General features: G+C 37.6%; 1 protein-coding gene across 1 annotated transcript in view; it reads right to left on the bottom strand.

Annotated features, from left to right (window-relative positions):
• Positions 1-16,581, bottom strand: part of LOC144433397 (AT-rich interactive domain-containing protein 1B-like) — a 55,854-nt gene extending 39,273 nt beyond the window's left edge. Inside the window, 1 exon segment of the mRNA XM_078121701.1 lies at positions 15,421-16,581. Coding sequence (XP_077977827.1) covers positions 15,421-16,404 — 984 coding nt within the window. The 5' untranslated portion in view covers positions 16,405-16,581.
• Positions 16,582-17,190: the final 609 nt, after the last annotated feature.

Here is a 17,190-nt window from a genome sequence, read left to right as displayed (position 1 = left end):
TGCAAATGGTTTTGTAGTATGGTAATTGGATTTATTACTAGATGTTAGAGATTTTGGTATAACAAGATACAGCTAGTAAGTTGTTATCATCATTCTATGGACTTCCTTAGGAATGATAGGGAAACAATATTGTGATCCCTCTAGGGTTTCCTTGGCAGAACAGGATGGGAGAATATGACATACACATGTTGCAATCACTATGGGTTACTGTATGAGAGGTACATTGGAAACACAATGTGGCCATCACTATGGGTTTCTGCACAATAGGTAAATGTACATGGTAAACACGACATGGCTATCACTATGGGTTTCTGCACGAGAGGTACATGGGAAACACGACATGGCCATCAATCACTGTGGGTTTCTGTATGAGAGGTACATGGGAAACACGACATGGCCATCAATTACTATGGGTTTCTGTATGAGAGGTGCATGGGAAACACGACATGGCCATCAATTACTATGGGTTTCTGTATGAGAGGTAAATGGGAAACACGACATGGCCATCACTATGGGTTTCTGTATGAGAGTTACACATAATGGGAAAACATGACACTACCTTTCTATTGTTTTATAGAGTGGTGAACATGGGGAAAAAGAATATGTACCATCTGTCTGTAGAATACTGGGTTTCCTTATTAGGAGAGATAACATGGGAAAACAGCGATATGGCCATCACTGTGTAGGTTTCCTTAGAGAGGTAAACAACATGTAGGAGAACAAAACAGCAATTCTATGGGTTTCCTTAGCAGAGGTGAACAACATTGGAACAAGACATCCTCCATTACTCTGTGAATTTCTTTAGAAGTACGTAACATGGGGAAAACAAGACATCGCCATCACTCCACGGGTTTTCTTAGGAGAGGTACATTACCATTTGAAAATAAGACATACTCGTCACTTTACATTAGCTGAAAGCAGCTGTAATTTGAGACATTTCAACTGTTGGCAATCCTTACCCATCCATCACTATTATCCCCAGGGTTCAAGGTCCATCTATTTCCATTAGTACACAGACATACAACAACCCATGCACTGATTGATCTGTGGGATTTCGTACATCTAATAGTCAACATTATGTTCACTTAACTTGTGAATCACCAAGTTTTCTATGTTTGGCACACATCTCTAACATGTGATTTTAAGAGATTTTTTGTCTTTGATTTGGCTAATTTCACAATCAACAGACCTGACACTGACACTCAACATAACAAAATCTGTATCTGAACTGTTCATTCTTGTCTAGCTAGGTAGATTTTGGGAGATTTTACATGTGATTTAACTAATGACATATTCAATATTTTACTCAAAACTACCTTCCCTTTAGAAGGATAAGATTATCAAAACTGCTGGCTGATAGTTACACTATCTATATGGCTAGTTGAAACCCTTTTCTTTTAGCCTTCATCGCTAAAATATTTTTGACTGATTTGGCAAGTCGTGATTTTTAAGGGGTGGGGTATTCATATAAATTTGACCTTTCCTTTTAACAAAGTTAGCTAAGACTACATCCAACTGTAAATTAGTTATAAAAATCTTTTAATTAATCAAGAATTAGCAACATGACCTATTAGTATTTCACCTTGGCTTTGCCTGCCTCTTGGGGTTACCAGTACTATGCAACGTTACTGATGTTTAGAACATTTGCAACACATGGGGGAATCCAAGTAAAATTTACTGTTTCCTGTACATAAATCCATGAACTGGAGGGGAAACCAATATGATGAATGCCTAGGGAACTCAGCTCTAGACTTTCAAGTACTATCAATCCCTTGATAAAGATGTTGCAATCGATTACATGTGATTGACCTGACCCTTCATAGCTGTCTTTACCACAATAATATATATGTATGATGTTCAATTCATTTCACCTACCCAAACTCTCTTTTCCTCATGATGTTATTTCACTAATGGGGGACAAGTAGGGAATACACTTCACGATAACTATGTTTTAGAAGTTAATAGAAGACAATATTCCAGATTTATCATATACAATACAGACAAGTAATACTATTTTGATGATATCCTCAGGGCAATTTGATTCCTTTAACTACAAATGCTATCCTTCTGGGATAGCTATGACTCCTGTGTAAGGTATACCTAGAGTCTAAATTACTACAAGTACAATATTTTGATGTGTTTTAAAGTGAGATCTAATGTAAGATTTCTCTGAGCTAAGGATATAAACATGAAGTGTAACTGAAAGTAGATGCATGTCACAATGACCACAAAAATGAACACAAGTTCAGTATTTTTTACTAAAATGAGATATCTCTATGACCAGTGGTAAAATACTTAGAAGAAAAACTTGGAGTCTTGTGGCTGTTATATTATTTATACATAAAATAAAGTGCTTAGGAGCATGATTTTCCTTTTATCAAGTCGGCACTCAGAAATTGCAAGAGGCCATTGTGTTTTTAGTATTTCTAGTTCTAGGAAAAAACATAAAAATTACATGAACTTGTGTTACACAGTTACATTTGTATAAAGCATATTATAGCTTTGTTAAAACCTCACCCTACACCTTGTTTACAACTGGAAGGACTTCCTTATCAATATTCAGTATTGCTTACAACATAACATTTTACATGGAAACACAAAATTTTACCATTGGAACATGTTTGAATTTCATACTTAATTCTACAGCTTAAGTGTAAAAACAACAATTGTGTGGTTTTGATTACATTCAATTTTTTTTCATGTGTGAGTATCTAGTTCAGGTTTTCCATTGTTTTCCAAATGGTCTCTGTGTTGTTTATTTCTTCCTATCAGATGTACAGCCATTACAGATAGGAAGAATAGTTTTATATTGTCTTTTTAAGTTGATGTCAGTTTTCGCACCCACTATTTCTTGTGAGACTTCACGATTTTATTATCATTTTTCTCGATTACATAAAAAAGGTTTATGGTTGGCGTGAAATGCTAGGTGGTGTCAGGTGACCAGAACCGAACAACTTTTTTTATTTGGCTTTATACATGTATACTGTAAATCTGGAAATTTTCGTTTAAGACTTACATTGTATTTTTTCTTATTTCACCGGAAAACAAGAATGCAAAAATAAATCGTGAATAAAATGCCATCTTATACATGAACACAATGTACCAGTCTGGTATTTAGTAAAAATTAGTCTTTGAAAAGTGTGAGAACTAATTGAAGACTGTAAAATCACAAAATTTTCTAGTAGTGAAAATATCTGGGTTTACAGTATACTTTGCCAATGTTATAATAGCTATTCATATTTCATTTTTTGCTCTACTGGATATAACAATAGTCATAATCCTGAGACTTGTACGCCCAATTAAACCTACACTTTACGTGATTATGATGATGACATATACTATATATAATGGCCTTCATCATTAAGATATAAAACCACAGATTCAATATATAAATAATTACAATGTATATTGCCATTGTTGAGTATATTATATTGCCATTGTTCCGTATATATGGTCATTTACATCAAATTCACCCATCACCTTTTCCATGAGGGAAATCAAGCGGAGAAGGGTTTTTAAATGTCCACAAGATGGTTTCCTTACTTCCCTCTTCATATTATTATTATGATTAAAACAAAATAAATATTTTACAATTTGCTTTGTGAAGAAAAGTATTGTCTCTACACACTAAAAATAAATATGTGCATGCAAATCACCATGTCTTGACACACTGAACTTTGTATGTCTCTGTAACTGAACATTGATATTATCGCTACAAATTCAAATTAGACATAAAAGAGCAGGCTGAAGCCTTCACGTCACTCCACCTCACAAGTCACTGATGTTACACAAACACAAAAATAGCAATAACCCAGCATTAACCCCATGTATCAGTATCACACCAGTGTATGTTTACATTTCTCTCAATACAAACCCAGGATCAATACTACAACACAATTTATTGCTAATTAATTTATAGTGAAGAGTGTAATCCAATTCTATGTATTGTCTAGGGGTATTAGGGGGATTACAAAGGGTCCCTTAAGGTGACTGGGGTTACCCACCCAGAACATATGCAATGTAATTACAAGATGATCCACCAACATGTACTTAGCAATTCAGGGCAACAAGGTGATTTACATAACAATATGACAAGTGGGGGATGCCCCCAAGTTCAACATGTTTATTTTAAGACATAGCTATAACATGACACCCTAGTTTCATGTGTACAATCAAAGGCGGATATCCCCATTCATGAATCTCTCATCATAATTCAATAGCACAGAGTGCAATGTAATACAGCAAATCAAGTATGCATGTCAATGCCTTTGTAGGAGATGTTGGAATGTGAAAATACTAGCCACAGGGTGAGTCCACTATCTAAGCCTGTGCAATGGCCTCTTTACAAAAATTTAGGCTGAAGATTGGACCCACACTATTGATCAAAGTGACATATTTGTGTACCAAACTGCAAATGGTTGTGAAAGATTCATGGAAATCAAGAGAACACATACATGAATATTCATACAGCCGAGTTGTTCACTTTGCAATGTATTCCTCCAGAAAATCCCTATGTCTGTCTTTTGACAACCATGGACTAACCACATGGCATCCTGTCCGTCTTTTGACAACCATGGACTAACACATGGCATCCTGTCTGTCTTTTGACAACCATGTACTAACACATGGCATCCTGTCCGTCTTTTGACAACCATGGACTAACACATGGCATCCTGTCTGTCTTTTGACAACCATGGACTAACACATGGCACCTTGTCTGTCTTTTGACAACCATGGACTAACACATGGCATCCTGTCCGTCTTTTGACAACCATGGACTAACACATGGCATCCTGTCTGTCTTTTGACAACCATGGACTAACACATGGCATCCTGTCTGTCTTTTCACAACCATGGACTAACACATGGCATCCTGTCTGTCTTTTCACAACCATGGACTAACACACTGTTCGTTGTCTGTCTTTTCACAACCATGGACTAACACATGGCACCTTGTCTGTCTTTTGACAACCATGGACTAACACACTGCGCCTTGTCTGGCTTTTGACAACCATGGACTAACACACTGCACCTTGTCTGTCTTTTGACAACCATGTACAAACACATGGCACCTTCTCTGGACTTAGACAAGCATGGATAAACAGATTGCAGCTTGTCTTGTTTTAGACAGCCATGGCTAAACAAAACTGCCTTTTCAGACTGTACATGGCACCTTGTCAGCATATGGTCAACTATTGACAAATATAGACATGGTTCAAGTCCAGGAAACCGTGGAACACACACACATGACACCTTGTCCAGCTTCAAAAAGCCATGGACAAATGCATGGTACCCAGAAAACCTTGACCAAATATACTGTGCCTTTTCTGGCAAAAGACTATCACAGATGAACACATGGTAACTCAGCTGGCCCTAGACAAACAAATGCCATCAGGTTTGACCCCAAACAACTATGAATAAACACATGGCACATTGTCCGGCCATAAACAACCACGAAAAAATCAAAATCAAACCATGACAACCATGGACAAAAACGTGGCACCTTCTCTGGCCCTAGGCAACCATGGACTAAACACATGACATGTTGTCTGGCACTAGATAACCATAAATAAACACATGGTACCTTGTCTGGTCCTAGACAACCTTGGACAAACCAATGGCACCTTGTCTGGCTTCAGACAACCATGGACAAACCAATGGCACCTTGTCTGGCTTCAGACAACCATGGACAAACCAATGGCACCTTGTCTGGCTTCAAACAACCATGCACAAACCAATGGCACCTTGTCTGGCTTCGCACAACCATGCACAAACCAATGGCGCCTTGTCTGGCTTCAGACAACCATGGACAAACACATGGAACCTTGTCTGGCTTTAGACAACCATGGACAAACACATGGAACATTGTCAAACCCTACGTAACCATGGACAACCCCATGGCTCATTGTCTGGTCCTAGGCAACCATGGACAAACCCATGGTAGTTTAATGATAGATAACCTTGGACAAACACATGGCACCTGTCTAGCTTTAGAAAACATGGTCAAACATATAACACCTAGTCTGGCTCTACGCAACCATGAAACAAATACACAGAACCATTGTTGGCCCTAGACAATCATGGAACAAACATACAGCATATTGTCCAGCTTCAGACAACCATGAACAAACATACAGCACCCAGCCTGATCCTAAACAATAGTGGAACAAACATACAGCACTTTTTCTGGCGCAAGACAACCATGAACAAACACATGACACCTTGTCTGGCCCTAGACAAATATGGACAAAACATGACATCTTATGTGGCTTCAGACAACCATGAACCAACACTTGCCATCTTGATTGGCCCTTGACAACCATGGAACAAACACAATGTATCTTGTCTGGCTCCAGACTATCATAGACAAACACATGGCATTAGGCTTTGACCCCAGTTCAACCATGGATATCTCTTCTTGCTATGTAATCTTTGACTTTGTGTTTACACTTTGGTGGTTCCTTATCTAGCAAATTCAGTAAGTCTGAAGTCCAGGAAGCATATGGTACGAAACAAACAAAGTGTGTCAACAAAATATCAAACAAACATACCACAATTGCATATATTTGATGACACCTTTGATCTATGTAATTGCATCATTTCTTTTATGACAATCTAAATAACAGAGGATTTTCAGGATCAGATCAGAAATGATTCAATTTTCAATTGGTTTACTGTAAAACACGTTGAATTAGCGGCATGTTTTTTTAGCGATTACAGCTCTGCTACTATTTTAGCGACATGTTAATTTAGCGATCATGCCTATAACACATTGGCTACATTTTGCAAGGACAACTGACGAGTGGTACATTGTTTACGGCCAGTTTGACTTCATCCGCCAGTTTGACTTCATCCGATGTATTGTTTATGAACGATATCATGACAATGTACGAGTATGAGTCTTTGAGTGCCGTTGACACCTAATTAAAGCCATCATTATTGTCACATCTTTATGATTTTTAGAAAAATAAGTCAGCGGAAATCGTACAGGTGAAAACCCAAGCTAGCTGTCAGATTGTTTTTGTTTGCATTGTTTATGAACGATCATCATGACAATGTACGAGTATGAGCCTTTGAGTGCCGTAGACACCTAATGAAAGCCATCATCATTGTCACATCTTTATATTTTTTTGGAAAAATAAAAGTCAGCGGAAATCGTACAGGTGAAAACCCAAGCTGTCAGGCTGTTTTTGTTTTCTCTCTATAAAATTGGGTAGTTTTGTTACGATCAGTCACAATTCCATCTAGCTTTCATGCAGATAACAACTACGATCGTAATACTATTCCACTTCAATATCGCTATGCTACGTTACATACAGTACCGAAGAGAGCCAGCACAGTCTACCCTGTGTCTACCAGACCCAAACAACGGGAAGTCAAGTGAAAGTGCCGAAGTCATCGCTGCCATGAATAAAGCCGTCACCGATGAAATGATGTCAACAACGCAACAATCCGATACCCAGTTCAAAGTCGACAGACTGAATAGAAAGCGTCCACGTTCTTACGCACACTATGATGATGAAACAAGAGCAAAGATCGGTCGATATGCTGTAGAGAATGGTTGTAGCAGAGCTGCCTCTCATTTTAGCAAGCTACTTGGCAAGAAATTGAATGAAAGCAGTGTTCGGGGTATGAAGTCTGCGTACCTGAAGGCCAAGCAAACTTCAAGGGTTGACGTCATTTCCACATTGCCCCGTCAACCTCGTGGTCACGCCCTACTACTCGGCCGACACGAGGCAGAGCTTGTGGACTACGTCAACGTCATCCGGGCCAAGGGTGGCATTGTCAACAGAAAAATACTTATTGCTGCTGGAAAGGGACTTTTATTAAAGAAAAATCGTTCAGCACTGCAAGAGTTTGGGGGCCACATAAATCTTACCAGAAGTTGGGCCCAGTCATTTCTACAGCGTCATGGTTACGTCAAACGCAAAGGGACAAAGGCAGCTCGTAAACTGCCAGCTGACTTCCCACAAGTGAAGGCCGATTACTTGAAGAGAATTACTGATAACGTGAAAAGCTGTGACATACCCGAAGACCTCGTCGTTAACTTTGATCAAACCGGAGTTAACATTGTTCCTACTTCAAACTGGACGCTTGAAAAGGAAGGAGCAAGACAAGTACCCATCATAGGCCTTGATGATAAACGACAAATGACTGCTGTCATCGCCTGTTCAATGAATGGTACTTTATTGCCGCCTCAGCTGATCTACAAGGGAAAAACTAAACAATGTCATCCAAAATTCAACTTTCCTGAAGACTGGGATATCTGGCATTCTGAAAACCACTGGAGCAACGAATCGACCATGTGCCGTTACATCGACACAATCATCGCCCCATATCTCAACACTACACGGAACCATCTCGGCCTGGCTGTTGATCACCCTGCCGTGGTGATCTTGGATGTGTTCCGTGCTCATCGATGCGAGTCCGTGCTGGCAAAACTACAAGAGATTGGCGCTAGGGCTGTGTTTGTACCTGCCAGTTGTACAGGTGAGCTTCAACCGCTAGATTTGACTGTAAATGCGAGATTCAAAGAGTACTTGTGTGAAAGTTTTACGAACTGGTATGCAAAGGAAATTTGTAACGAAGTGGATGAGAACAACCCAGTCGTCGATTTGTCATTGACGCGATTGAAGCCACTACACGCCAACTGGTTACTGAGCTCATTTGATCGTCTTCATCAAGACTCTGAACTCATTCGAAATGGTTTTCAGAAGGCTGGAATAACATCGGCTTTAGAATAGACAAAAATGTGAACTTTGATGCCGTGAAAGTGCCAGATCCAAACGCTGTTGTCTGTGCAAAATTTGTTTTTCATGATCGGAAGTGAACTAGCATGTTTGAAATTAATTTACAAGTAGTATTAGTTGTAGTAGCAGTGATTTGATTTTCTTATCTAAAATATTTATTGTAGCTAGTATGGTTGACTTTGTTTCCGCCCAGTGAGTTTTATTTAGTAGTACAGTGGAAGTAGTACAGTAGAACTTAGAAGTATATATATACTAGTACTAGTAGTAGGCTCAGATTGGATACTCATACTTTCTGTAACATGTTTTCATTCTTTGTTTTCCAGTCGTCTTGTACGATTATATTTATTGTAATGGTGTATATACTAGTAATTAAAATTAAAAATTGCAATTATGAAACGTAAATCATTCATGATCTGGTTTGTATGTGTGGACTGGTATGACGTGCGTGTGTGTATATACGGTATTGATATTTTCATTGGCCGCCATTTTGAATACATTATTTTCAACGCATCGCTAATAATAGCGGCATTTTAAATTAGCGAAGTGGATCTGTTCGCTAATTTCGCTAAAATAACATGCTCGCTAAAATAACATGTTTTACAGTATTTGCATTTCAAATTTGTTGGCTCGTGTGCAAAGATGGCTGCTTTTGACATGGGCTTTATCTTTGAGACGGTATGCAAGATCAGTGGTCAGAGGGAAAAGAAACTGAAAGACTACGAAAGTGTTTATTTCTCATTGAGGCTGAGCTAAGATGAGAAGAGTTGGGTGGGTGTGGATACAAACACCAAAATATATAATTACCTTATTGTCTTATTTGTTCAACCAACCGGTAAGCAAACATTTTTGCACATGTCCATTTGTGTGTGTGTGTGTGTGTGTGTGTGTGTGTGTATAACTCAGCTCAGAAGCTGAAGAAACTGCTGGGCCAACAACCAATGCTATCATAATACAACAGAACACCTCTTGTTTACTAGCCATTTACTAGCCATTCAAAGAAGCTGTACTTGTAATAAAAGTGTGGCTTTTATCACAATAACACCTCTCACTGACACTCTCTTTACAAAAAGACACTGACATGAGCAATTAAACACGACATGAATAAAAAGGGTAATACTTTCTCCAAAAATACTCCATGTTACATGTAAACCGGCTAGACATTGAAATATACACACAATGACAACTCCTTTATGTCAGCTACACAAAACAATATAATGACAACAATGAAGCCAGGGTCACATAATACACACAGCTATAATGGTTCTAATCATGTCACATTCCAGGGAAATAACAAACCCCTTGATGAATGAACAAGTACATCAATGAATGAACACTCACAAATAGACCACATGGCTACTTAACATATTGTGTACACATCAACAAATCATATACCTCCAAGGTTCTACGGAATCAGCCGACTTCAGAGTCTACAATTACTCAATTTTTGCACGACTAGCATGTGGCATTGACAAATTGTTAACTCCCACACGTCCCAATCAACACTTCCTTGTCCAGCTAATAATTCATTACTTGATTAATAATCCATAAGTAGAAACTTCTCATAAAGCAGGAACATATAAATTCACAACAAGTTGCCTGTTTTCCTCAATAAATCTGTTGAACAGGCAATTATTAGAACTGATATTGTTATGTTTTCATGTTTCTGTATATCAGACGGTATGTTCCTTGTCCCGCTAATATCCAATACTCAAAAAAAGAATTCTGTTTAGACCTAATAAAAAAATTGTGTGGTTCCAATTACGTTCAATATTAGAATAGGTGGGGTAGGTAGATTTTTTATTTTAATATACTTTTTTTTTCAGTGTGAGTGTCTAGTTCAGGTTTTCCATTGTTTTCCAAATGGTCTCTGTGTTATTTATTTCTTCCCATCAGATGTACAGCCATTACAGATTGGAAGAAGTTTTATTTTGCCTTTTCAAGTTGATGTCAGTTTTCGCACCCACTATTTCTCGTGAGACTCCTCAATTTTTGCAATTTTATTAATTTTTTTCACAAATACGTAAAAAAAAGTTTAGGATCGGCAGTCAAAAACTAGGTGGGGTCAGGTAACCAGAACCAAACAATTATTTTTTTAGGTCTTAGCTATGTACAAGTAGAAGACTAATTTCAATACCATGTTGTCTAGGTTAAATATTCTATAGGAATGAAGGGGGGTGTACATGCTCTAACAGGGGACAGCGGTTGTTTGTAAACAAAAAACTACAAGTCCAGCAAAACAGGATTAATGACAATTAGAATCAATTCTACTTTGCAGAGTTTGAATTTAACTTTCAAGTTTGGTAGTCATTTTTAGTCAAGTGATTTTAATTGTGCCTAGGACTGCTGCCTACTCTCAAGTCCTGCTGTATGTTTTTTATGTATCTGTAAACCAGCCCATACCCTGCATGCATAAGAGAATAGGCAGGAATTATCGGGGAGTTGATATACTAAAAATTCAGTTTCCTGCACATTTAACTCATACATGTATGTAAGAAATTTCAAGCCTACACTTAAACTATACTTAACCTTGTAGTACGAAACATTCACTGTGTTTTAAGTCTATGTACATGTATATTGAGAAGCAAATCAGCTGAACTCTTAACGTAGGAATATGCTACATGTAGTAGCCATGACTTGCATGTCTCTGGCTAAAATCATTTTCCAAGCAAACTTGCATGTTTTTTATGAACATACCCTACATGTGTATCACAAATGAACACCTTGCTTGCTTATTTCTTCTATATTTTGTAATCAGGGACTTCAAAACCCAAACAAAGATTGTCTCTTCAGGAAGAAGTAATCCAATGAAAATATAGTACTGCATTATGCATGTATATGTAAATCTATGTACATGTATATACACACAGATAACATGTATAAAACTTATTGACTAAAACATTGGGAATGAAAATGTATAAACTGCTTTATGAATCTTTAGTCACAGCACAGAATACAACTACTATAATGGCAAGCTAAGTTGTCCTTCATGGTTTGTGGGCATGGGTTCATTCCTGGCACAACTGTAAATAGAATGGATGAATAGACTGCTGTGCATGAATATCAACACACTGTAGTATAATGTACATTGGTACATACACCCAACTGATAAGCACAATCCAAAACTGCTTCATAAAATAATAAAGACGAGGGTACATATACATGTTTGTATTTCCCCTTTTTTGTGTCTAACTCTTACTGTAAGACATGCTGAATTTACTACACAGTGGTGATATGAGGCCAAGGTCAGATCTGTAAGACTGTCCTCATTTCAAATTCAGTATCTTTCAGCTTGATACATATTACATTTCCATGCTAGCTCCTGTTCTAATTTTTCTTTCTGGTTTTACTAATATTAATTTTGTTTCTCTCAAGCAATTCTGTTAAAAAAAGGTAAAATGTATTAACATTTGGTTAAAAGACAATTTAATTCCTGTTGTAGTAGAATGATAGATTGAATTTGACACATTTCGAAATAATGATCCACACTGCACGGCAAGTAATTTGAAATCTGCCACACGCTATTCAACTCTAGAGTTGAGATAAATAGAACACCATCGCGATTCAACTAGAATACTTAATTTGTGAGAGTTTCCTTCTTCATATAACCCTCCATCTTTGGAGTCAAGTAATATGAAATACACTTATTTCTTCAGAAATTAAATTCAGAAAATAAATAATTTCTGATGTTAAATACACTCACGGGTGTGCAGGAACAACAATAACACCTTTGATTATCAAATATTACTCTTCATGAATAAAAATATCTTTTATCAATGAATATACACTCAAAACCTTAACAAATCCCACGAATAACATTTATTCTCCATCATGTTAAACATATTTCCAAATTATCAAATTTTCTAAATTCACTTGTGTATAGTACAAAGCTAACAGAAGTATTGCTGTTTCTACATACGTTTATAACACCTTTTTTAACGTTCATATATATTAATTACCATTTTTCATAAATGAAGAATTCAGTTAGACATGAACCTGGAGATGCTTGGAAAGAATTTTTTTTACCATGAATGGCTTGATTTTTGTCTCCTACGACTGATATTTAGTGGAGATTTTCCACAATGGAATCAAATGCCATGACTGTGTCATGTGGCTGACACAATGCATTCTGGGAAATCTGCCACTAGCAACCAAACATGTGACATGCAATACAAGACTACATGTATATGCTGTGAGAAAATGAATGATGGGTTGTAAATGTGCGAAGTAACTTTATAAATCTCAATAATTCCTTCAAATCATAAATTTGAGATGACAGGCTCATATTAATAATTTTATGTGCTAAAAGAAGCAAATGTAGAAGATATTTCAGGTTGAATTATATCTGAATAAACAAGGGTATTGCTCACTTTTTATAAATACTACTAAGAAACATGGAGTTTGTAACTTTTATACTACACACAGTATAAAACTCTTGGTTCTCTGTGACATTGAGTAATCTCCTTACAAGAAGACATTGACCTGGGAGATCTCAGGAGGGGTGGGACAAATCTCTGTACTTTGAATGACAAGGTGGTGCTCCCTTTTAACATCAATATTCAGAACCATAATTTTGAGGGCACATCAGAAAATCTGATATCATGTAGCATTTCAAACAATTTCACTCAGTTCATTTTTGACATGAAAGGAACATGTAATTGCCTGTTCCCATGAGTTTACTTGTAACTTCACACATCAGTATCTTGCAACTTTTCTTGTTACATGTATGTCCTTTCACACTCCCTCTACATATCATATCATTTACTAAATCCATAAAGTTCTTAGACTCTTTGTGGCAGGATTATCATATTGAAAGTACACAGTATTATCAGATAGAAATGTATTACACAACAATGTAATCATAACTAGGTCATATACAGGTATCCATTTTGTCATGTCTGCCACAACACCTACACCACATTGTGATAAGCTAAACGAAATGTTCATGATACAGTATATCTGCAAATTCAAAACAATTTGATTTCCTGGCAATCTCGGCCCTTTTCTCCCTCCCTGTTGTCACAATGTGGGTGTAAACCATAATCATATGCTAACAAATTTCACAATAAGCTGTGGTTCACATTGTAAATTGATTCCCCATATTATGGCATTCTAAAATAACCCAGTCAAAACTACATCTGTACAAACATGTACAGTTGTATCTCTAGTAATATTATAGTGTAACCAACTCCCCTCTTACCATCTCAATGAGGAGGGGGAGGGGTGACCATGACAACATTCTAAGTAACAAAATGAATCAAGGCACAGTTTCTGATAAACTCATTTTAACACAGAACAACCGAAGTCTTCAGGGACTAATGAACTCTAGGTGTTGACAAATTTAAAAGATGACTTTGTCGTTGTTAGAATTGTTCACAGAAAACAACATAATACATGTAACTTACACATTTTTGTATACAAGTGGATGTACACTCAATCAAATCAATTGATCATGTCTACAACTAGATCTTTCTTTAGCTATTATAGTAATCGAAAACAAGATGTGTGCATCAAAATCAAGCAAAATAAAATTGCTGGTTCAAGTGCACAAGGAACTTGACAAGATTTCTGCCACTAAGAACATTATGTTACACGTATGTAACCATGCAGTCATGGGCAAAGTGCCATGTTGTGTTTGAATAACAACAAATTATTACATGAAGTTTGTCATAGTCTTTTGAAGTCTTTGTATTTCCCCTAAAATGTTTTTATCTTTACAAGAATTGTTCAGGAAATTTGAAACTGTATTCAGGAATGACTGTCAAATTAGAATTATACCCATGCAAGGTGGGTAAGATTGTTTCCCAAAGCACAAGTTAGTTGTTGCATTTGACTTGACAGTCAGTTACAATATAAAAGATTTCTTTACTGATTTTTTTATTTATTTTCATATTTGTTACACGAGTAATATGTATATAAAGACAACAGAAACACATAGAGGGATAACAATTACCACAGAAATAATTCAAGACCAAATTTTGTACAGTTGTCACCAGGTAAACCTGGTAAGATCTTATGCATAGTTAAGTGTGTCATCCTTCATATTTGACTATTATAAGTGATATGGGGACATTCACACTAACAACATAAAAAGGTAAAACATATTACCTTTTATCTAGTCTAAAGGCTACAAAGGAGGATTTGTGTCACATAAGAGTAACAAGATGTAGTAAAGATGAGCCTGAGGCTAGGTTCAGTGATAATTTTCCTGAGTAGGGTTTGATAGTCCTAATGCGTATTCTTGTCAATTATGTGACACCCAGTGTCAATGAATTGTTTGTAGTATCATTATGACATCCCTACCCATTAAATGAATAGCTAGCCAAGTGCTGTCAGCCAATCAACGTACACAATGCTAACAAAATACCCAGCTGTCTTCTGCCTTTCCCAATTTACCTCCAAATTCAAAATCTTCCAGGCAGCGTTTTTCATTCATTCACACAGCATGACCGCTAAGGGCTTGATACTCACCGAAATTCGCGGGAAATTTGCACGCAAACGTAGCAATTTATCGTATCTCTGCATCGTTTACGTATTTCCTCATTTGCCAGCTCATTATACATGCATATTTTATCCATACACGTTCGACACCTTTTGTCCAAAACACAACAACAAAGCACTTTTCACACAAATACGAAGATTTTCTCAAGTAAAGGTTACTTATCAAACATACCTGTGGTCTGTTCAAGCCTTGATTTGGGCCCATGCTTGCCATATTTTGGTGAGGATGTTGAGTTCTTTGTGTGTTTCCCCACTGTTGACCGTACGGCGGTCCGCCACTCATACCACTCACTTCCGGTCCTTTTCCCATGCCTTGGCTGTACTCGTTTTGGCTCGGGTACATATTAGCAAATCCTTGGCTCAAATTTGGTTTCTGTCCCTGCAACAACTGTGACAGGGTGGGGGCCTGGCCAGCAGCATATCCACTACCCATGTATCGTTGCTGTTGTTGCGGTGTTGTGTTATAAGGCGACATCATGTTTGAGCTAGTCCGTGATGGAACACCACCCATGGCTTTGGAAGATGCCGGATAACCCGTTCTTATGTTCCCTGTATTATCAAACTGGTTATATTGACCCATACTTGTCGAATGTTGTCCCATATTGGGATTTGGAGGCATGTTTTGGGGCATATTTCCTGGGCCAGGACCGCCATGTTGTGTCTGCTCCGCCATGTTATAACTGTTCCTATTACCAACACTACTGGCATAGTAATTGTTAGGAAATTGTGCTTGTGACACTGAACTAAGCGTAGAATTCATAGTACGGTTACCTTCCATGAGTTGATTGGGCATATTCTGGTCAAAATTAGGATTATTAATCATTTGGTAAGGCTCTCCGCGTGTATCAAAGCCAGTTTGTTCACCCTTCATATTTCTGCCAGTACTATCTCGACCACCACCACTACCACCATCTTGGTTGTTATTATTTCCCTTTGTCATGAAGTCAACTTGCTCGTTATTACTAGGAGATTTCAATCTATTACCCACCGTAGACGTTTCTGGTACATTCGGAACATTCTCTGTCGGTAGATCATTTGTTCCAGGACTTGTCCGAGTGTTGAAATCCATAGAGTTAGGGTCCATCTCAGATCCTGCCTGTCCTTGTGTGTTCATATCGTGTTCACAATTGACGTTTGCAGCTACTTGAGCTGCCATAATGGTTTCAGCAAATCCCGGCCGAACACTGCTTTCAAGGCAGCGATCGGATACCTACAGTCACTCCGAGACTAACCATAGGTGTTGCGGACCGGGGTTATACGCAGTCTACACACGTGTTTTTGGTAAGCGAGCGGAGAATAACAGAAAGTTAGTCTGCCATCAGCATGGCCTTATCACACGCTATACTATTATGGCGCTCTTTTGAGACGGACGACATCACACGTTTTCATCTCGCAAAATTCATACGCTGTACTCGTTTTATATTCTAGCAGAATAAGTAGAGCTCTACCTTAATTGCGTGACTTCACTTGTAATATAACGCTGAAACTTGTTTCAGTGCTCTTGGGCTATCCCTCGCTTCGAGGAAGCACCCAAGTCTTTATTTTATGAAGGGATTATATTTTGCCTGTACGATAGAATACAACATTCCATGGCGGTCACTCGTCTAAGGCATTCTTTTCAAAGCTGTTTTTCTATTAGCTGTTCCAAAAGTACCCTCCGGGAAAAATGAAATGAAAATATTTTTTTCATCGTTTCCAACGTTAACAAAAAATAGAATTTACATTTCGATTTTGTTAAAAACGTTACGTTATTTTTTTGTATTTGCAAATCCAAGGAGTCGGTATTTATTTTCCATGTAAACTTACTCCCGGTGGGGAGTGAATGTAATAGCGTCAGATGCCAGATTACCAGAGCGTAATTATAGGTTGACGTCAGCCGAGCCGAATTTCATTTCTGTCTTTGTTCCCAGATCCGCACTCACAGTTCTCATTATTTATTCAC

This window comes from Glandiceps talaboti, chromosome 3 (assembly GCF_964340395.1).
Source record: "Glandiceps talaboti chromosome 3, keGlaTala1.1, whole genome shotgun sequence".
Taxonomy (NCBI): Eukaryota; Metazoa; Hemichordata; class Enteropneusta; family Spengelidae; genus Glandiceps; species Glandiceps talaboti.
Note: the sequence above shows the minus strand (reverse complement) of the source record. Positions and strands in the feature narration are given on the sequence as shown.